We start from the raw sequence: 22,208 nt of genomic DNA, 5'->3' as shown, positions 1-22,208 counted from the left end.
CCTGATGTGGAACTCGGTCCCGGGACTCCAGGATCACACCCTGGGCCAAAGGCAGGCGCCAAACCACTGAGCCACCCAGGGATCCCTTGTATGACATTTTAAAATAAAATTTGAGAGAGAGGCAGAGGGAGAAGCGACTCCCCATTGAGCAGGGAGCCCAACATGGGGCTTGATCCCAGGACGCTGAGATCATGATCTGATCGAAGGCAGATGCTTAACCATTTGAGCTATCCAGTTGCCCTTTGATGTTTCTTTTCTTTTTTTTATTTTTTCATTTTTTCACTTTTTCATTTTTTAAAGATTTTATTTATTTATTCATGAGAGACACAGAGAGAGAGAGGAACAGACACATGCAGAGGGAGAAGCAGGCTCCATGCAGGGAGCCTGACGTGGGACTCGATCCCTGGTCTCCAGGATCACACCCTGGGCTGAAGGCGGCACTAAACCGCTGCGCCACTTAGGCTGCCCCTGATGTTTCTTTTAACCCAACCTCTGATTATACAATGCCTTTGCTCTTTATTCATAAGTTACAGTCTTTTCGTATCTTAGGACTCTAGGGGTGAGCCTGTCATATATATTTGATGAATTATGAACATTGCTGCAATTCAGTCAAGAAACCAGGAAATGAACTTATTTAATGTAACAACTGAACTTACATAGTTGCTATCAGTTTAGGCCTCCTAGCTGGTAGTCAGTTTTCTCTTATAAGGTTATTAGTTTTGTAAGGTTTGATATAGACAATGTCTTTGTGCAATTATATGATAAAGTACTTTATAATCTTTTCAAGTAAAAATTATCAACTAAATTTAAAGTTTTGGTAAGTTAAAAGAAAAAATATGGCTTGATAAATCAAATTTGTCTCTAGTATGAAAATAATATTGAGCTGTTAAATTTTGACAATGGAGTAAGTGCATTTTTCTTCAATTAGAGAATAATAATTATTTGTTCTTTTTTAGATATAAATGATGATCATGTTGAAGATGTTTCAGGAATTCAGCATTTGACAAGTGATTCAGATAGTGAAGTTTACTGTGATTCCATGGAGCAATTTGGACAAGAAGAGGTAAAAATGATATTTTTTTAATTGGGAAATCTTTAAAGTGATAGAATTCAGTGCATAACTTATTTTAATTATTTTTTATTTGCTTTTAAATTTTATTTTTATTAACAGATTTTATTTTTAGGGACACCTGGGTGGCTCAGCAGTTGGGCGCCTGCCTTTGGCCCAGGGCGTGATCCTGGAGTCCCGAGATCGAGTTCCACATCAGGCTGCCTGCATGGAACCTGGTTCTCTCTCTGCCTGTGTCTCTGCCTCTCTCTGTGTGTGTTTCTCATGAATAAATAAGTAAAATCTTTAAAAATAAATAAATAAAAATAAAAGATTTTCTTTTTAGACAGAGAGCAGACATAAGGTGGGGGAGGGGCAGAGGGAGAAGGAGGTAGAGAATCTCAAGCAGGCTCTGTACCCAGTGCAAGCCTAATGTGGGGCTCAATCTCATGACCCTGAGATCATGACCTGAACCTAAGTCACGAGTTGGACACTTAACTGACTAAGCCATCCAGGTGCCCCCCATAACTTCTTTTAATACCAGTGCCTATCACTTTGAAAATCTACATATAAAATATTTAAATTTTGTATTTAAAATTATTTTTGTAAATTTAAAAAATATATTCCTGAATATTCAAAAATATTTAAATATTATAATTTATAATATATTTGTAAATATTCTGAGAGTGAGGTGGGATGGAGGAGGCAGAGAGTAAACTCAAACTAGTTGCTATGTTTGAAACATTGATTGACAGTCAAGAAAATTGAATAATTGACAAATAAATCTGTTCTTCACAATAACTTTAAGTGTAATTAACAAAATATTATATTAGTTTTAGGTGTACAACGTGTTGATTCAATGATTCTGTACATTACTTGGTGCTCACCATGATAAGTGTAGTCACCATACGATTCTATTACAATATTATTGACTATATTTCTTATGCTATACTTTCCACCTCTGAGACTTAACTTACTTTATAATTGGAAGTTTATACTTGTTAATCTTCTTTATCTATTTCACCCATTGTCACCTATCCACTTCCCCTTTAGCAACCACCAGTTTGTTTTCTATATTTGAGAATTATTTGGGGATTCCTGGGTGGCTCAGCGGTTGAGCATCTGCCTTTGGCTCAGGGTGTGATCCCGATCTGGGGATCAAGTCCTGCGTCAGGCTACCTGTGAGGAGACTGGTTCTCTCTCTGCCTGTGTCTCTGCTTCTCTCTCTGTGTCTCTCAGGAATAAATAAAATCGTTAAAAAAAAAAAAAAAAAAAAGGAATTGTTGGGGTTTTGTTTATTTGTTTTTTAGATTCTACACATAAGTGAAATCATAAAGTATTTGTCTTTTTCTGTCTGACTTATTTCACTTAGCCTAATAGCCTCTAGGTCCATCCATGTAGTTAAGAATGGCCAGATTTCGTTCTTTTTTTATGACTCAGTGATGTTCCATTGTATGTATGTATGTTTGCATGTGTGCATACACACATATATTGTCTTTATCCATTCACCTATTGATGGACACTGGGGCTGCTTCTATATCTTGGCTATTGTAGATAATGCTGCAATAAACATCTAGGTGTATATATCTTTTCAAGTTAGTGTGTTCATTTTCTTTGGGTTAATACCCAATAGTGGAATTACTGGAACATTTGGTATTTCTATTTTTAATTATTTGAAGAACCTCCATACTGTTTTCCATAGTGGACACACCAATTTACATTCCTACCGATGGTACACTAGGGTTCTCCTCCATATCCTCACCAATGCATGTTACTTCTTGTCTTTTGGATGCTAGCCATTCTGATTGGTATGAAGTGTAGTGCTTTTTGAATACAGTAATGTTTTTATCTTGTATTTACATTATCTTGGTTTCTGTCCTTACTGTAGGGTTTATGGTATGAAAGCATTGCGTCTCATTGGTTTAACTAAATCTCTGACCTGTTAGAAGACCTTATGCTTATGCCCTGGGAAGGGCCTCATCTCACTTAACAAATTTATGTTTAAAAGAAAGTTTTTTATTTCAGTCCAATTTAAATAAGTTATGTCACTTATAAATGCCTTTATAAAAGGCTGAAATTTTGAAATATTAGTAATTATTGCTTTGTAGAAGCTAAAAATAGAAAATGATTCTAGCATAACCATTTATCAGAATAGTGATTGGTTTGGAAGTGCTGTTCTAAAAGAGATTTGAGATAGGAAATATTTATTTTATATATACATGTACATATACTTCTGATATTATTGCAAACCAGTGACCAATACAGACCAGTGTACTTGGAATTTTGTTAGGTGGATTTAGATTTCTAAGATTTCTTTTTAATGATAACAAATGTTATTTTAGTATATTTCATTTTTTTTATTTTAGTATATTTCAAATAAAATATGAACAACTCAGAAGTATTTGCCATATACACCATTCCTATATATATCCCTTTAAAAAAAATTTTTTTTATTGGTGTTCAATTTGCCAAAATATAGAATAACACCCAGTGCTCATCTCATCAAGTGCCCTTGTCAGTACCCGTCACCCAGTCACTCCCACCCCCCCACCTCCCCTTCCACCACCCCTAGTTCGTTTCCCAGAGTTAGGAGTCTCTCATCTTCTGTCTCCCTTTCTGATATTTCCCACTCATTTTTTCTCCTTTCCCCTATATATATCCCTTTGGCATAATGACTTGATTTCAACTTTTCTTTCCTCTTTTGACCCCTTAAATTTGGTATTCTTCACAAATATATCTCTAGTTAACTACTCTGTTGGTTTCAACCTTCACTCACATGCTGATGATTTTAAAAGTGTCATCTCCAACCTATATCTCTGAATTCTAACTGCTCTATTAAACATCTTGCCTAAGAACCTCAATTTATACTTATCTATAACTATACCATTGTCTCTTTCTGTTCCCCTGAAACCTGTTTGTCTTCTGTATTTCTTATCTTGGTGAGTATCTCAAAATCATCGGGTCTTTTCCTTTCCCTTACTTCCTACATTCAGTATTCAACTCCTAATGATTCTGTAATCTCAAAAGTTCTTGAATCACCCTCTGTCCCACTACTACTCTCTTGGTACAGGCTGACATTATTAGTACACCTTCAACTTGGCTTATACTCATTTAAGTCTTACTAGTTCATATCATTTCTTCCAGGAAGCCTCCACCCAGCCCCAGTATGAGTTAGGTACCCTTCCTGTGAATTCCTATAGCAAGCACCCTTTGTCTATGTTTTTCATGACACTTATCAAACTACACTGTAATGATCTTACATCTCTCACTTCCTTACCAAATCTAGAAGCCTCTTGCAGACAGAGCTTTTATCTCTTTTTTCATGTTATCCTTAGAGTTTAGCATAGTAACTAGAAAAAGAGTAGATATTTTTTAAAAGTCTCTTGGATGAATGACTGACTCATGAGAACAGTTTACTGCCAAAACTACTCAATTCTTTGCTCATGGATGAATCATCCCTAACTCATTTTTCTACATATAGGGAGCAGAAAATGAATAACTTTTTAGAAAAATAATATTTCTGGAGCACCTGGGTGGCTCAGTAGATTGAGTGTCTCCCTTTGGCTCAGATCATGGTCTCAGGGTCCCAGGCTCAAGCCCCATGCACCTGCTTCCCCCTCTTCCTGTGCCCCCTCCCCACTCATGTTCTCGCATGCTTTGCTCTCTCTTGCTCTCTCTCAAATAAATAACCTTAAAAAAAGAAAATATTTCCTATCATAACGTGAAAAAAGTTTTATAAAAAACAATTCTATTGGGATCCCTGGGTGGCGCAGTGGTTTGGCGCCTGCCTTTAGCCCAGGGCGCGATCCTGGAGACCCAGGATCGAATCCCACGTCGGGCTCCCGGTGCATGGAGCCTGTTTCTCTCTCTGCCTGTGTCTCTGCCTCTCTCTCTCTCTGTAACTATCATAAATAAATAAAAATTAAAAAAAAAATTCTATTATCATAAAAACTTATGTTTATAGCTTTTAACTTATTTTAAATTTGTAGTCTTTAGACAGCTTTACATTAAACAACGGACCATTTCGATATTACTTGGGTGGTGATCCCAATAAGCCCTTGGAAAACTCTGGTTTTCCTGAAGATGGATCTCCTGGAAATGGCAACACTGGGGATATGCAGGTGGTAGCAGTTGAAGGAAAAGGTGAAGTAAAGCATGGAGGAGAAGATGGCCGAAGCAACAGTGGAGCACCACACCGTGAGCGACGGGGTGGAGAAAATGAGTTCTCTAATGTCAGAAGAGGGAGAGGTGTGTATTTTTTCTTGTTCTCACTAACTATCCTTATAAAGTAACTAGTAAAACAAGAGTTTCAGATAGGAGCAATATTAGAACTATCCATCTGCAAACGGAATGTTAAAAGTTATCCTTACATACATCTGACCATTTTTCTTTACACCTGGTTCTTACCTATGATTCTACAAGGCATAGTAGTTTGATACGGGTTGGGGTGAGGGGAGCATTTCTATTTCTGCATCTTTTTTTTTTTTTTTTAAGATTTGTTTATTTATTTGAGAGAGAGCACAGTGGCAGAGAGAGGGAGAAGCAGGCTTCCCACTGAACAGGGAGCCCAATGCAGGGACTCAATCCCAGGACCTGGGGATCATGACCTGAGCCAAAGGACTGAGCCACCCAGGGGCCCCTCTATTTCTACATCTTTTACACGGTTTTTTGAGGTAGCCAAATTTATGTTCTGTCACCCCTCCTCCCTGCAATCAGTTACTCGTTCCTCCAACTGCATTTCTGCTTTTTTTGCTACCATAGGTAAAAATTTGAATTCTGTCTTTTCCACATTTCCCTCCTTAAATCAAAGATATCATTTAAAGCTGACAGATCAAGTAATAAATGTAAAATATCATTTAACAATCCAAAGGGAAACATTAAGAATAGTAAGGTGATCAGGTAACAGATTAGAGTTGAATAGTGAAGAATGTAAATATATATTAATTTATAATTGTTCGTAGTTAGGAATGGATAGGTAATGTCAAAAAAGAATAATGGAAAGACAAATTCCATATGATCTCATATGTAGAATCTAAAAAAAAAAAAAAGACTAAGTTATAGATAGAGAATAGGTAGACAGATTAATGATTGCCACAGGCGGGGGGTGTGGCGGGGGGGGGAGGAGGATGTGAAACAGGTCAAGGGTCAAAAGGTAAAATCTTTCAGTTATAAGTAAGTCACTCATGGGGATATAATGTACAGCATGGTGACTGTAGTTAATCTACTGTACTGCATATGTGAAAGTTGCTAAGATAGTAAATCTTAAAAGTTACCATCACAAGGAAAAAGAGTCTGTAACTGTATGGTAACAGATGTTAACTGTACTTACTGTGATTATTTTGCAATATATACAAGTATTGAATCATGTATGCTTAAAAAAAGGAAAATCCCTATATAATTTTATGAGATCGTAAAAAGTTAAAGGAATATCTGTGTATCTGGTTGAAAAATCTACATAAAATGAAGACGGGGGAAAAAAGAGAATTAATGGTATTAAGAAACTAATTGTTTAACCAATAGGCATTTGAACATATACCAATTGTAAATATTCTAACAAAGAAGAGAAAGATCACAACATATTACTAGAACCTCAGATTTAGGTTCCTGTCTTTAGGCAATTTACCTAAATTGAATGTATGAAAGGCTTCCCATTTATAACCCGTGTTCACCTGTCCTATAAAACACCACAACTCCCAGCAATCACAGGAGTCCATACAAGGGGCAGACCCTAAAGTTAAGCTTCTTGAGCTTCATAGTAAATCTGCCTCAGCATTAAATAGATATTATTGAGCTGTTCTTTGTCAGGCTGTGTTCTAGGTCCTGGGGATGCTGTAGAGAAGGAGACAGCCCCTTCCACAGACAGAGCTTATGTTCTAGTAAGGGGAGCTGACAGTGAATACATAAATAATTCAGATTGGTTGCAAATGGCGATAAATGCTCTGAAGAAAAGAAAATGAGTAATTGGACAGAGTGACTGGAGGTGGGGATTACCATAGCATGGAAATAGTCTGATTAATCCTGTCTTTGTGAAGGCTGGTTTGAAAGCTCACTATGACATAGGACATAGTAAAGTGAGCAAAGACAGGAGTGATTCTTCAGTACCTACTAATAGGCCCTCATAGAATTTCTCCATCTCTTAAGGATACAGGAAAATAAGCCTTTAGACCAGACTTCCACTTTTTTTTCCCCTTGTAAATTCCACACCAGTCGCTGAAGTGGTCCTTTCTTTCTTAAAGAACCACTTCAAAACTTACTTCCTTTCGATACAAGAGTAGAAGTCTTCTTGAAACTGGCATCAAGCCCTCAGCGTTCTCTTTGGGCTTTAACTTGGCAAACAGCTTTAGTTCCATTTTTCTTACAAGACCAAATAAGGTGATACAAGCTCACCTTTGGAAATCCTGCTGCTGCTTTGGGGCTCCAGGATGCCAAAGGGCAATGAGGTAAACAGGTTCTTGGTTATTATTTAAAACAAACAAAACTTACCCAACTGTATTAGCAAACGGACAAAAACTTGTAATATTTCATTTCTGCACAGTAGTGCTTTTTATATACTGCAATATAAAACTGTTGCAGCCTTTCTGAAAAATAACCTGGCAGCACTTAATGAAGATCCTCTGCAAAGCGGTGCCTGGGTGGCTTGGTTGGTTGGGCATCTGCCTTCAGCTCAGATCATGATCTCAGGTTCCTGGGATGGAGCCCCACATCATCCAGCTCCCTGCTCAGTGGGGAGTCTGCTTCTCCCGCTCCCTCCACTCCTCCTCTCTGCTTGTGCTCTCTCTCTCAAAAAAAAAAAAAAAAAAAAAAAAAAAAAACCTCTACAAAGTTGTCATCCTTTTACCCAGTAATTCTTTTTTGATTCTGTTTTTCCTAAAGAAATCTGGGCAATAATTTATATACAAAGACATTCATCACAGTGTTATTTGTAATCACAAAAATTTGGAATCGTCCTAACTATCCAAAAATGGAGAATGAGTAGATTTCTTCATGGTCTTACTGGGGAATTTATGTAGACATTGCAGTGGTTTTGAAACAAAATTTAATGATGCAGATACATATTGATGAAATTTTTTTAAAAGAAGGACACAAAATCATGTGTTAGGGGTAATGCCAATTCCTTAAGTATAAGCATAGGAAAAATGATGGATATATAACATAATTTTAATAGTGAAAAAAATTTTAATAGTGATAAGTATAATAGAATTTATAATAAAAAATACATTAAACAATCTTTTGGGAGATTTACAGTATTATTAAATTAAAAATGACCAAAAAGGAAAATGTGTAGCTTTTAATACTCTAAAGAAGCAGGAGGAAACTGAGTGGGGAAGAATTCGAGAGGAAGACAAACCATGAGAGACTCCTAACTCTGGGAAGCAAAGGGTTGCTGAGGGGGAGGTAGCTGGGTGACTGGCACTAAGGAGGATGGCACATGAGATGAGCATTGGGAGTTATACTATATGTTGGAAAATTGAATTTAAATAAATTATTTGTCAAAATACTCTAAAGAAGCAGTCCTCAGATTTTTTTTCAATCTTGTTACTTTATTAGTAAAGAATTTTTGTGAATGCAGCTCAAATATGTAAATTCTGTATGAATTATATGCATTTAGTCATTTACTAGTGCAGTAAATACATTATAAAACCTTAGCAGGAAAAACTTTGAGTAAATCAGTATAAATAGAAGCTTATATATCTGCTTCTTTGCTCCCAGTATTTTGTGTACACTTTCTGATTGCTTCCACTCCACTTTGGAGATTTAGATCTCAAAGAAATAACAGAGGAAAATGAGTAAAACGCACTTTTCTACTTTTATAAGAATTATTTAAAACTAACTTATTTTGCTTTCTTAAAATAGGGCATAGGATGCAACATTTGAGCGAAGGATCTAAGGGTCGGCAAGTAGGGAGCGGAGGGGACGGGGAGCGCTGGGGCTCGGACAGAGGCTCATGGGGAAGCCTCAATGAGCAGATTGCTCTCGTCCTCATGCGCCTACAGGAGGACATGCAGAACGTCCTGCAGAGACTCCATAAACTGGAAACACTAACAGCTTCACAGGTGAGCGTTCAAATTTGTCTTCTTCCACTGCTGCTGATCCTGCATAACAGCATGTAAGTGTAGTCTGTGTTGATCTGACTTACACAAATCAGCGTAATGATTTTTTTTTAATTTATTTATTCATGAGCCTACACAGAGAGGAGAGAGAGAGATAGAGAGAGAGAGAGAGATAGAGACAGAGAGAGAGTCAGGCAGAGGGAGAAGCAGGCTCCATGCAGGGAGCCCGACGTGGGACTCGATCCCAGGTCTTCCCTGGGCTGAAGGTGGCGCCAAACCACCGAGCCACCTGGGCTGCCCCAATGATTTTTTTTTTTTTTTTTTTTTTTTAAATAGGACCTAGGAGCAGGACTCCTGGGTGGCTCAGTAGTTGAGGGTTTGCTTTTGGCTCAGGTCATGATCCTGGGGTCCTGGGATGGAGTCCCACATCAGGCTCCCTGCAAGGAGCCTGCTTCTCCCTCTGCCTCTGTCTCTCTCTGCCTCTCTCTCTCTCTCTTTCTGTGTTTCTCATGAACAAATGGATGGAATCTTTAATAATAATAATAATAATATGCACCTAACTTAAATAATTTTCCATCTCCATATTTTCTTTGCAACGGTTATAGTTGTATGGGATTTTTCCTTTCAAAAATATTTTTAAAAAAATCAGTAATCCTTATTTTAATCTAGCCATATAATGGTAAGTAGGATTTCTAAATATGAAAAAGCTACGTAAAAGCCACTGGTACTGACAAAGATTCATTGCCAGCCTAAATGTTAGATTCCTGAACTTTCTCTTAGGCCCAGTTCTTCACTTCTTCCTTATAAAATCCAGTTTTATCAAGAACCCTGCTAAGTTAACCAGACAGGCTCCTCATCCTCCACCAGCTGCCAGATGATGTCTGATCATCCCGGCCCGCCTTCCACAAGAATCCTGTTAGGTCAGTTTAGCCAGAATCTTCCTAACCCCATGTTTCCATTTAGGCATTTTCCATCTGCTCATCCTTGCCATATGCCTTGACACTACATTCCCCCTCACCCATGCTGTGCTGGGTGTGCAGGAAATGAGCCCCAATCCCTGCATCGTGATAGCCCCTACCCCCTTGAAGAAAGTCTTCCTTTTTGTGCTTTCACAAGTGTCATTGATTCTTTTTTTCAACAACATGGATAAATATCATTACAGCAAAAAATCATAACGCTAATTATAACAGCTAGTGCCAGTACTTCTTAGATGAAAGCAGGGGTCCTTGGGAATCTTCATTTGCTTTTCAGACTTTATTACTTAGGGAAAAAAATCTGCTAATAGTTAACATTTAATAGTTCTGACTCCACTTTAGTATTTGTTGGTAGTTGCTGCTTTAATGAGGAAGAGCAGCTGTGTCATCACATTGGGATTTGGTCACCTTGAATTCCATCTAGAAATCACACTGACAAATGTGACCTTGATTAAGTCATCAGATACCAGGGAGCCCAATTTTTAAATCTATCCTTTATTCTGAAAAAATGCCATAAAGTAAATCTCCTAGTTAAATATCACGCCGTAGGGCATTTGAATGGTTCAGTTGGTTGAACGTCTGCCTCCTGGTTTGGCTCAGGTTATGATCTCAGGGTCTTGAGATCAAGCCCTGTGTTGTGCTCTGTGCTCAGCGGGCAGTCTGCTCAAGATTCTCTCTCTCAAATAAATAAATCTTTGAAAAAATATATATATTATTATGCCTACAAGGTACAATTACAACTAATATAAAGATCATTGGTTTGTCTAGATTCTTTCAGCACTTGCAATTTGATTATGCCCTTCTGTACACCTTGATGAGGTGAGGACTAATGCAACATCTGGAGGCAACTAATTTAGTTTTACCTGTAAGGTATAGTCCTACTGAAGTCCTTGATACTATATTACCCATAACAAGGAAATTTAAAGCCTGCCTCCTCCCTACCACTTCCTGCTGTAATTTCAGCATACAGGCCTCTGTGCTGAGCCTTGAACTTGCTTGAAGGCTCCCTCCCACCTTGGATCCTTGTACTTGCTAATCCCTCTGTAGGGAAGATTGTGCTGCACACACACCCCTGCCCCCCCACCCTCCCTCCCCATTCCTACCCCCCACCCTCCCTTCCGCCTCCCTTAGCTACATAGCATACTGTCAGCAAAGCCTTCCATCACCATTGTATTTAAACTTGCAAGACTCTCCTCCTCCAACATGTCTCTTACTCTCCCTGTTTTCTTTTTCTTGTTTTTCCCTCCTTCCTGTTTTATTTTTCTTTATGGTGTTTATTGCTACCTGATACATTGCATATTTTACTGATTTATTCATTATTATTTGTATCTGTCCATTATAGTATAAGCTCCATTAGGGCAGCACTTTTTGTCATTTTGCTCTCTGTTGCATCTCTAATGCCCAGGGTTAACTGGTACATAATAGACGCTGAGTATTTACTGAATGAATGAATGAATGAATGAATGAACAAACGAACGATCTCATTTTCATACTTTCTCTGAAGATATAATAAATGGAGAAACTGGGATCCCTGGGTGGCACAGCGGTTTTGGCGCCTGCCTTTGGCCCAGGGCGCGATTCTGGAGTCCCGGGATCGAGTCCTGCATCAGGCTCCCGGCATGGAGCCTGCTTCTCCCTCCTGTATCTCTGCCTCTCTTTCTCTCTCTATCATAAATAAATAAATAAATCTTTAAAAAAAATAATAATAAATAAATGGAGAAACTGAAGTAATAAGTTTCCAACAATTAGTATAAGGAAACTTGTTTTCTGGATGAGCCAAATTGGAATATGTTTTCTCAATTAATTTGAAATTTTTCTGTTTAGTTTATACATCTCATTAAAAATCCTACAATACTCCTCCCCTCAAAAATAATAACTATGTAAAGTGAGGAATGTGTTAATTAACTTGATTATGGTAATCATTTCATATTGTATATATGCATCAAATCATCACATATATATATATATATATGTATACGATTTTATTTATCAAGTATACCTTGATAAAGCTGGAAAAAACTTAAAAGCAAATCTATAGTACCAACAGTTCATTTCTATCATACCTCTTGTGCTATAACTTATGAATTTTCAGGGATGCCTGGGTGGCTCAGTGGTTGAGCATCTGCCTTCAGCTCAGAGCATGATCCCAAGGTCTCAGGATCAAGTCCCACATCGGGCTCCTTGCATGGAGCCTACTTCTGCCTCTGCCTCTCTCTCTCTGTCTCTCATGAATAAATAAAATCTTAAAAAAAAAAAAAACAAAAACCGGGGATTCCTGGGTGACTCAGCAGTTTGGTGCCTGCCTTCGGCCTAGGGTGTGATCCTGGGGTCCCAGGATCAAGTCCCATGTCGGGAGCCTGTTTCTCCCTCTGCTCATGTCTCTGCTTCTCTCTCTCTCTCTCTCTGTGTCTCTCATGAATAAGTGAAATCTTTAAAAAAAAAAAAAAAAAAACCCAAAACTTAAGAATTTTCAAAGCAGATCTTTCGATATGATTTATAATTTGAAAATAATCAAGGCTGCAGTTCTCAGATGTGTTTTTAAATTTGTAATTTGTATGGAAACAAAGAATTACTAAGTTAATTAGATAATTTAGTAACAGTATACAAGAAGTAATGGTTCAGATTAATTTCAGGTTTTATTTGATGATTTTATATAATTTGAACTATAAAACATAAAATGTCGAAGGTATTTATTTGACTAGGAATTTAGGGACCTTGTTATTTGGCCAGTATAGGTTTCAGTATAATCAAAGTATGATTAGCAGAAAAACATAATAAACTAATGTTTTAGACTTTTTAAAAAAATTGAAATACTTTTATATTTATTCATGAGAGACACAGGCAGAGACAGAGGCAGAAGGAGAACCAGGCTCCATGCAGGGAGCCTGATATGGGACTTGACCCCAGGACTCCAGGATCACGACCTGAACTGAAGGCAGGCACTCAACCATTTAGCTACCCAGGCTTCCCTAGACTTTTTTTTCTTTTTTTTTTAAGATAAGATATAGAAAAAATTACTATTTTTTTTTCTCATTTTGTCAAAGCTAAATTACTTTCATTTGTATTTATAGGCAAAATCATCGACATTACAGACCAGTAATCAGCCTCCCTCGCAGGTAAGAAATTCTTTTCTTAAATTTAAGTCTAAAATAAGGGTTTCAAATCTAAAAATAAGGGCTTCAAATAACTTAAAATAAATTTAGATTATATGAGGTTCTTGAAATATTCCAAATGAAATCTACCCTTTAGAGCTTTGAAATTAAAATAGATTTTTAATGTTTTTAAGTCTAAAGTACTCCTGAACGTCTGTGTACTGAATTACACTCTGAGATACAGAATATCTCCCTTCTCTTTAGCAGGGCTGAGATTTGTTATTAAGTTTTATATTTTCAAAATTATGAATTAGGTACATTTTATATATACAGCGTGTAATAGACTGGTGACCAGCTTATTTTATTTTCTCAGAGACCATCTTGGTGGCCCTTCGAGATGTCTCCTGGTGCATTAACTTTTGCTATCATATGGCCTTTTATTGCCCAGTGGTTGGTGCATTTATATTATCAAAGAAGGAGAAGGTAATTTAGTTTTATAATTGAAAATAGTATGCAAAGCCTTATAATCTACAGTAGACAGAGCTTTCAACAGCAATGGAAACGATAGCTCCATTTTGTAGCTATATTGTCATACTGAACATTCTGTACCAATCCTGAGACTGAAACTCTCTTCGAAATCATATCTAGTGGATTCCTAGGTGCCTGTTAGACTTAAAAAAAATCAAAGTCTGATGTTTATTTTGGGCCTTTTGCTAACATTAAAGGATTGTAGACAATAGGTAGGGAAACAATACCTGCATGCTCTCTATACCTTTGAAAGAGACATTGACATTTCAGAAGATTTTTATTTTTATCTCTAGAAATAGAGATTTTTCTAATGTGAGGGCCAAACTTTCAGTTTGGGATGCCAGGAGATACCTCAAATTGGTCTGAGAATAATAAATTGGGATCCTTGAAAGGGCTCTGAGATTGTCTAGGTTAGGAATAACCAAAGGCTCAGTCTCTTGGGTTCAAGAAAATCCTTAAAGTATGTGTGTGTGTATATGTATATATATACACACACACACATATTTTTTTTTTTTAGACAGTATGTAAATTGAATTACTTCCCATGGATGGGCATATTGATCATTATTTACCGCGTCACAGTCTCACTTACTATGGTTTTGGTGTTTCATCACCATTTCATATTAAGTAACAACAGATAGGGAGAAGAAATAGAATAATTGATAATAACATTTTAAGTGCTCTCTTAAATACATGCAATAGAAACACATTTTTAAAGACCTACAAGTTTAAATAATTATGGATATGTTGTTCTTCTATCAAAGAACCCAGGTCCCTAAATTAACAACACTTGCTACCAAAAGCAGAAATGAGACATTTGCCCTTCTCTTCTCTGAAAGGGATAAGCAGCACATGAGTTAGTATAAGTACTCCAGAGATAATACTTGATGGCAGAGAAACTGAAATCCATCAGGATTTGGGTGAATCCTTTCAATCTTCCTGCTTTCTGCTTATGTTAAGACAGTTCAGGTCACCTAGATGGCTCAGTCAGCTTAGCATCCGCTTTCAGCTCAGGTCCTGATCCCAGGGTCCTTGGATCGAGCCTCGTGTTGGGCTCCCTGCTCTACAGGGAGCCTGCTTCTCCCTTTCCCTCTGCCTGCTGTTCCGCCTACTTGTTCTCTCTCTCTGTCTCTCAAATAAATAAAATCTAGGGGAAAAAAAGTTCAACTTATGTTCATAAGAGAACTAAAAAATTTTGTGGTACATTCGTGTTCTTGGACTACACTGACCCACTTGAAAAAACTTTAATTCAGAAGCATGAACTGCTCTCACAGTGTTATTTACCTCCTTTCTAGGTCATTTGTATAGATGTCATTTCAGCTCTGTGTAAAGTTGGTGTAAGGGTTCAATAAACTTTAGCTTATGTCCTTCCTTTTCTTCTTTTCGCAAATTTTACATTTATCCCATGATGGTTGGGTTTAGTGCGACACGGTGTTTTAAATTTTAAATTCCCTGATAATAGGAGGGAAAAAGAACCGAACCTTTTTTCACTATGTAGTAAGTGCTAGATTCAAGCAGCAAGGCACTAAATGTAGGTGTTGACATATTTTGCAACATATTTCAAAGTTCTTTACGTGTTTCCTTTGTTGATCGTTGAGCATTAGAGAGTAGAAAAATTTGGCACAGGACAAAAACTGTTAAGCTTACTTGGGTTAATAATTTATGTTATGCTTAAGTTTGCAGCAGCTTGTCACTTTAATAAAGACTGAGAAAACAATGACTCTGCTTCAGCAGTCACCAAAAATTGGAGTTTTTCTAAAATTATTTTTTTAAGATATTCCTTGCTGGTACACATCTGCACCATTTCTCCTAAGTTGCTTACAGATGTCTCTGAATGGAGAAATTCTCCTATTTTTAATATTCTACTTTGTTATTGTTGAATCTTTATCAAATTTTCAGTAGGTTAAATGTTTAGTCCTTTCAAACTACCAATTTTTTTTTAAACTTTGTCTTTTTTTTTTAAGATTTTATTTATTTATTCATGAGAGACACAGAGAGAGAGATGCAGAGACACAGGCAGAAAAGAAGCAGGCTCCTTACAGGGAGCCTGATGTGGGACTCGATCCCCAAACTAGGATCATGTCTTGAGCCAAAGGCAGACCCTCAACCACTGAGCCACCCAGGCGTCCCAAACTACCAATTGTTTAGCACTGCGCAACTGCATTTTGATGAGATAGTGGTTTATTTTTAAAGATTTTTTTGTTTAGGGAGAGAGCATGCCGTGGAGAGGGGCAGAAGGAGAGAGAATCTCAAGCAAACTCCCTGCTGAGAGGGGAGCCTGATGTGGGGCTCAATCCCAGGACCCTGAGATCATGACCTGAGTCAAAACCAAGTGGCAGACGCTCAACTGACTAAACCACCCAGGCACTGCCAATGAGAGTCTTTTCTTTTGTATTGTTTGTTCATATACATAACAAATTAACAGGGATTGGAGACAGAGCCATATTTGATATGGAAAGAAGTTTCAGGCTTGAAGGGACTTAGACATCTTTTCATCTGGAAGTGTGTAGCAATTTTTAATCTGACAGTTATAGGAATGAAAACTAGAGAGCAGTGTGTATAGTTTGAAGGAGATGGGTTCTGTGTTAGAGATGAGGAGAAAGATCCAGAAATCCAGTTAGAGTGGGGAAAGGTATGAAAAGGAGTGGGTGTGCTCTATTCATAATAGGGACCATCCTGTGCCTCGACCCCTAATTCAGTGTTTGGCATGTAGTAGGCTTTCAGAAAGTGTGTGCTGAGTGCATGACTGAATACCCACTATTTGTAGGAGGTCACACTGAAGTACTATATGATATAGAAAGCTTTTAGTTTATTTATTTATTTAAATTTTTTTTTCCATTTTGCTTAATAAATAGGCATCTGGGTACAAACACAGTGAGATAGTTCTATATATATGTAAAATAAGTAGCTATCTATTTGTGGTAAGCTTTTTGAAATAATAGTTTGTTTTCTTCAACATTAAAAGCAAGGTGAAGGGTCCACTGTTTGATTCCCCCTCTCTCCTCCCAGTGTAGAAGAATATAAACTCAAAAGTAAATTTCAGGCATTATCACTCTGCAGTGGATCAGAAAAAAAATCCCAAAAGACGTTTTTTTCTGAATGTGGTATGAAGAGCACATTCCTTTTTAAAGATTTCATTTTTCACTCACGAGAGACACGCAGAGGCAGAGACATAAGCAGAGGGAGAAGCAGGTTCCCTGCAGGGAGCCTGATGTGGAACTCCATCCCAGGACCCCGGGGATCATCATGACCTGAGCCGAAGGCAGATACTCACCGCTGAGCCACCCAGGTGCCTCTCTGTAGGAACACTTTTCAGATGGAGCCTGCCTCAAAAAGTCAGGCCCAGGCTTCTGAGGAAGGGAAAGAATCTCATCAGTATAGCCAGGGCAGATAGTTTAGCAGGCAAAGTGAAAGGCATAATGTTTCCCTCTACCTTTAATCTGTTGTTTTCTGTAACTTTTCTTCTCTTATCACACCATACCCTACATTTTGCAAGTTAATTTAAAAAGAAAAAAAGGACGAAAAGATCTCATGAGGAACCTTGAAAAACATTCTAAAATTCTGAAAATACGGATGGGAATTTGTATGTATTCTATTTCCCTATTACAGGAGAAGATAGAGGGTTCAGAGAGTTATGTGCTTTTTTGTAAATATGCAAAGAATTTTGTGTAGTAATCTACATCACATAGGTTCTTAGTAAGTGTTGCTAACTGTTCATGCACCATCCAGTGAACATTTCTGCTAACCCCTCACTTAGGCTGTTAGTGAGGGCAATTCTGTGGTGCCTGTGTGACTCAGTTGGTTAAGTGTCTGCCTTCAGCTGGGGTCATGATCCCAGGGTACTGGAATCGAGGCTGAGCAGGGAGCCTGCTTCTCTCCCTCTATTTCTGCCCTTCCCCTCTGCTTGTGCTAGAACACACACACTCTCTCTCTCTCTCAAATAAATAAGATCTTTTTTTTTTTTTTAATTTATTTATGATAGTCACACAAAGAGAGAGAAAGAGGCAGAGACACAGGCAGAGGGAGAAGCAGGCTCCATGCACCAGGAGCCCGACGTGGGACTCAATCCCGGGTCTCCAGGATCGCGCCCTGGGCCAAAGGCAGGCGCTAAACTGCTGCGCCACCCAGGGTTCCCTCAAATAAATAAGATCTTTAAAAAAAAAAAAAAAAAGTACCACTCATAATTCTGTTCTGGCTCCAGGAGCCTTTTTTCCTTCATGCCCTTAGGGCTCTCCTTATGTGAAAATTGATCTATTTAAAATGTCACTCCTGCCAAGGAAGTGTACATAAGAGGATTTCTACAGAGGATAGAAGATGATCGTATTATTTAAAATATCCCTCCTGCCAAGGGGATTGTGTAAGAGCATTTCTGTAGAGGTGAGGAAATGAATCTATAATGAGAACATTTCAGGCATTTTGGCATCTAGAGTGCTGGGGAGGATATAGAGATTTTTACAGGTGTGGGACCTCTCCCAGATGTCAGATCATACGTGATTGTTGTGTCTTGTGCTGACAAACCCACCCTTCTCTGATCACTCGTTCACTCTGCTATCACTAAAACTGTCATTTTATACCTATCTGAATTGTGAGTTTATATGTTCTCCCTCCTACCCCCAAGCTAACCTGAGAGCTCTTTTAAGAGTCGAGAGCCTGCCTCATTTATGTTTGAATCCCCAGTGCTTGGCACAGAGCCTGGAAAGTCATAGACACAAAATATATGTTGATTAAATGAATAGTCTAGGTTATACATCTATCAACCTATTATAGTCTTATTAAGCATTTTTTGTTTCACAGCTTTGCCAAGTTGTAAAATAATTCCCAAAACCCTGAATCGCCTTAAGCCAACTACAAAAGGATGAGAATTTCTTAGGAACTACTGGCAATTTTATGATTTGATTCTGAACGTGAATATGAATTGTTATGTTATCGTCCAAAGAATTCTCTGGTATGGATGTGTTTCATATTCAGGTTGCATTTATATTCACAGAAAATTGGTTTTTACTTTCTTTTTAAAGAAAACTGAACTGAAGAAAATGGTGTTTTACCCAAGAAGACTACTGGGCCTGAATGACCTCAGAATGAAATGGAATGTGGAAATCACAAGAGAATCTTAGTTTGTGATGATTACACTTCTTTTTGTCGTCCAATAGTTTGGTTTGTGTACATATATACATATATATATTTTGCACTACAAAAATGATAACATTTAATATTGCTGATACTTGAATAATTAATCTCAGCTAGGTTACAAGTAGCATACATAGATTTGCCCTACCTTGAACTTGAAGAGCATTAAATTATTAATTATTGTTTGGTAACATATTTACCTGATTATCTCCCGTAGAGAACAATAAGCTGCTTTTCCAAGGTACAGTTGTGATAATGAGATATTTTATTTTTAATTTTCTAAATTAACTATAAGAAAGAATACAAACCAGGAGTGAAGTTCAAATGAGATTAAATGAACTTTTCAATTTAGTCAATGAATTGCCATGCCAAGCAGTAGAAAACTGCTGGAAGAATTTTCTCCACATCCTCTCTGTGGGCTGCCCATAATCTTTCCTGGGCATTCACAGCACTGACTTTACTGTTCAGGCGTCGTTATTACAAAGTAGAGCCCTATGTACCAGGCTTACTTTTTACAAATGAACACAGACTAGACATAACCTGCTGACAAGAATGATGAAGAATCGGCTTCTAGGAAGTTTAGAAGTATACTCTGAGCCTGTAGATCATTGATAAGATTTTATTCAATCGTATACATTTATTCCTTTGTAATCGCTTTTCTTTGAGGATATCTTGTTTCTGCTTCATAGGGTGCTTTGAAATATAAAATGAAAACTTATTTATACTGTTTTTACAAAAGGTCAAAAAGGAAACACATGAAAATCACTTTTCTGCAACTGGTAAACTACACAGACTGGACTCTTAACCTTTTAGTGCCTCTGTTTTTCCCTTGGGGTATAATATTTGAGATACACCTATTTCACAGGGGTAATGGAAGGATTTGCAAGCAAGCAGGGCTTATGCTTCCATGTGAAGAAGGCACACCCAACTAACCTGAATGTAAATGCTTCCCCCGCCCCCCACATTTAGATGAGAAAGAAGACTGTAACATATAGAGATCCTTGAAGGCTTTGTTTGGAATTATTCTTCCTGTATACCTTCCAAAATTTCACATTTAGATGTAGCTTGTACTTTAAAGATTTCTCTCATTCGAAGGCATAGTAGCAAATAATTTTTAAGCATTCTCGATATGTGTGATGTTGGGTTAAGCATCCTGTGTTCAGAGTGTTTTAAGAAAGTAATCCATCCCTTGCATAGAGCGTGGTTCTTTGCTTGAAGAAAACAGTATAAGAATACAATTTGCTTTCCCCAAATTCTTTGTTCCTTTTTTTTTCTTGTAACTTGATGGTTTTATTTTTAAATCACATCCTGATTAAAATGTGTCTCTCTAAAGGGGTTACTAATATTCACCTTTTAAAAACTCTATTTAGGGGAAAAAATGAAGCAAGTAACTGAATTATATGGAAAAATAAGGTTCACACCTGTGGATCAGGGATTATTTTTTAAAAATTAGATATTAATTTGGTATCAGACAATGGTGGTGGCATTTCTTGATAGTAAATAAAATAACTAAAAGCAAATTTAAGAACATAAGCAGTTGTGATTCATTATAGGCAGTGGGAGGTAACTAACTCCTAGGGATAACCATTTGTATCCTATTCCAAAGTCTTATTTTATAGTTTGAAAAGTACTTTGCACACAGTTCTTGTATATATAAATAAAGATGTAATTATAGGATATGGTGTTACTGCTTTGTTAAAAAGAACCTCATTTAAAATTTTAAATTGACAGCTGGTATTTTTTTAATGATCTTCTTTTCTGTTCCTTTATTGTAAAACTACATTAAAAATAAAAAGGTTAATGAGAAATGCTATGGTTTTTATTACTTGTTACTGGTAGAAGTACATTGAATAAAGGATTAAACAAGTGTAAATTGTGGGAATTCATAGAAAGTAATCATGCCTCTTTCAGAATAAAACCATGGTATTACATAGAATTTCATAAAAGTTCAAAACTGGGATAAAGTAGAAGTCCTTTAGTCATTTGGTTGAGAATGTCCAGTCAAAATCTTAGTTTCCATTCTTACACCACATAGATAGCTTCCCCCAGCCATGACATCTTAAATACACAATTGGTCTTAGGTGGAATATGCTCAGAGGATTTGTGTTTTTTTTTGTTGTTGTTTTTTTTTTTAGGGGGGTGTTTTGTTTTTTTCTAAAGACTATTCATTTGAGAGAGAGAGCACAAGGGAGGGGTGGAGTTGGGAGGAGGAAGAAGTAGGCTCCGCACTGAGCAGGGAGCCCTGCTGGGCTTAATCCCAGGATCCTGGGACCATAACCTGAGCTGAAGGCAGGTATCTAACTGACTGAGCCACCCATACACCCATTTTTTTTTTTATTAAAGATTTTATTCATTTATTTGAGAGTGTGAGAGACAACCAACAGGAGGAGGGGGTTGGGCAGAAAGAGAGAAGGGAGCAGATTCCCTGCTGAGACCCCAGGACCCTAGGATCATGACCTGAGCCAAAGGCAGATGCTTAACCAACTGAGCCATCCTGGCGCCCCAGGATTTGTGTTTTTCATACAAATATATAACTTGTAACTTTTACAGATACTGATAAAAGTGATGTTAGCTATTTGTATCACCTAAAATACCAGTGTTTGGGTGTCTGGGTGGCTCACTGGCTGAGTGTCTGCCTTTGGCTCGGGTCATGATCCTGGGGTCCTGGGATCGAGTCCTGCATCAGGCTCCCTGCTTCAGCTCCTCCCTCTGCCTATGTCTCTGCCTCTCTCTCTCTGTGTGTGGCTCTCATGAATAAATCTTTTTTTTTTTTCTCATGAATAAATCTTAAAAAAAAAAAAATACCAATGTTGTGCTGCCTGTCATCAAAACGTCAGTGACTTGACCAAGTAAGTTTGGGGGTTTTTTTCTCAAATACAAGAAGTACACAGGGCGCCTGGATGGTTCAGTTGGTTAAAAATCTGGCTTCCACTCAGGTCATGATCTCAGGGTCCTGGGATCCAGTCCCACATCCGGCTCCCTGCTCAGCATTCTGCTTCTCTTTCTCCATCTGCCCCTCCCCCTGCTTGCGCTTATTATCTCTCTCTCTGTCAAATAAATAAATAATCTTGAAAATAAAAAAAAGAAGTCGCTCAGAGGTAGGAAGCCTAGGGCTGGGTGCTTCCACAACATGGTTAGGAAGAGGCTCCTTTCTGTTCTGCTGTCTTTGATGTGTAGCTTTTGTTGTTCTGCTTGCCAGATGGCTGCTCCACATCTAGGTCTAATGTTTATTTTACAAACAGATAAAGATCTTTATCTGATCAGGAAACAGTAAGTTTCTTGGAACTCTCACACAGGACACTCCCTCTCCCTATTATTGGCTAGAGCTAGTTTACCATAGTTAGGTCTTTTGTCTATAAAAACATTATTTAAAGGCCTAAAATTACTCC

At 37.7% G+C, this 22,208-nt stretch overlaps 1 protein-coding gene across 19 annotated transcripts in view; it reads left to right on the top strand.

The window, feature by feature from the left end:
• The window catches only part of ACBD5 (acyl-CoA binding domain containing 5), a 50,942-nt gene extending 30,315 nt beyond the window's left edge, over positions 1-20,627 (top strand). For 5 of the 19 annotated variants that reach the window (XM_035713441.2, XM_035713436.2, XM_049096975.1 and 2 more), the window contains 6 exons: positions 957-1,063; positions 5,038-5,296; positions 8,903-9,102; positions 13,145-13,189; positions 13,539-13,648; positions 18,708-20,627. In XM_035713441.2, coding sequence (XP_035569334.1) covers positions 957-1,063; positions 5,038-5,296; positions 8,903-9,102; positions 13,145-13,189; positions 13,539-13,648; positions 18,708-18,720 — 734 coding nt within the window. In that variant the 3' untranslated portion in view covers positions 18,721-20,627. Of the gene's footprint in view, positions 1-956; positions 1,064-5,037; positions 5,297-8,902; positions 9,103-13,144; positions 13,190-13,538; positions 13,649-18,486; positions 18,654-18,707 lie in introns of those variants that run through there. The other 14 variants (XM_025463876.3, XM_025463875.3, XM_025463877.3 and 11 more) reach the window with 9 other exon arrangements.
• Positions 20,628-22,208: the final 1,581 nt, after the last annotated feature.

This window comes from Canis lupus, chromosome 2, assembly GCF_003254725.2.
Source record: "Canis lupus dingo isolate Sandy chromosome 2, ASM325472v2, whole genome shotgun sequence".
NCBI classification, from domain to species: domain Eukaryota; kingdom Metazoa; phylum Chordata; class Mammalia; order Carnivora; family Canidae; genus Canis; species Canis lupus.
Note: the sequence above shows the minus strand (reverse complement) of the source record. Positions and strands in the feature narration are given on the sequence as shown.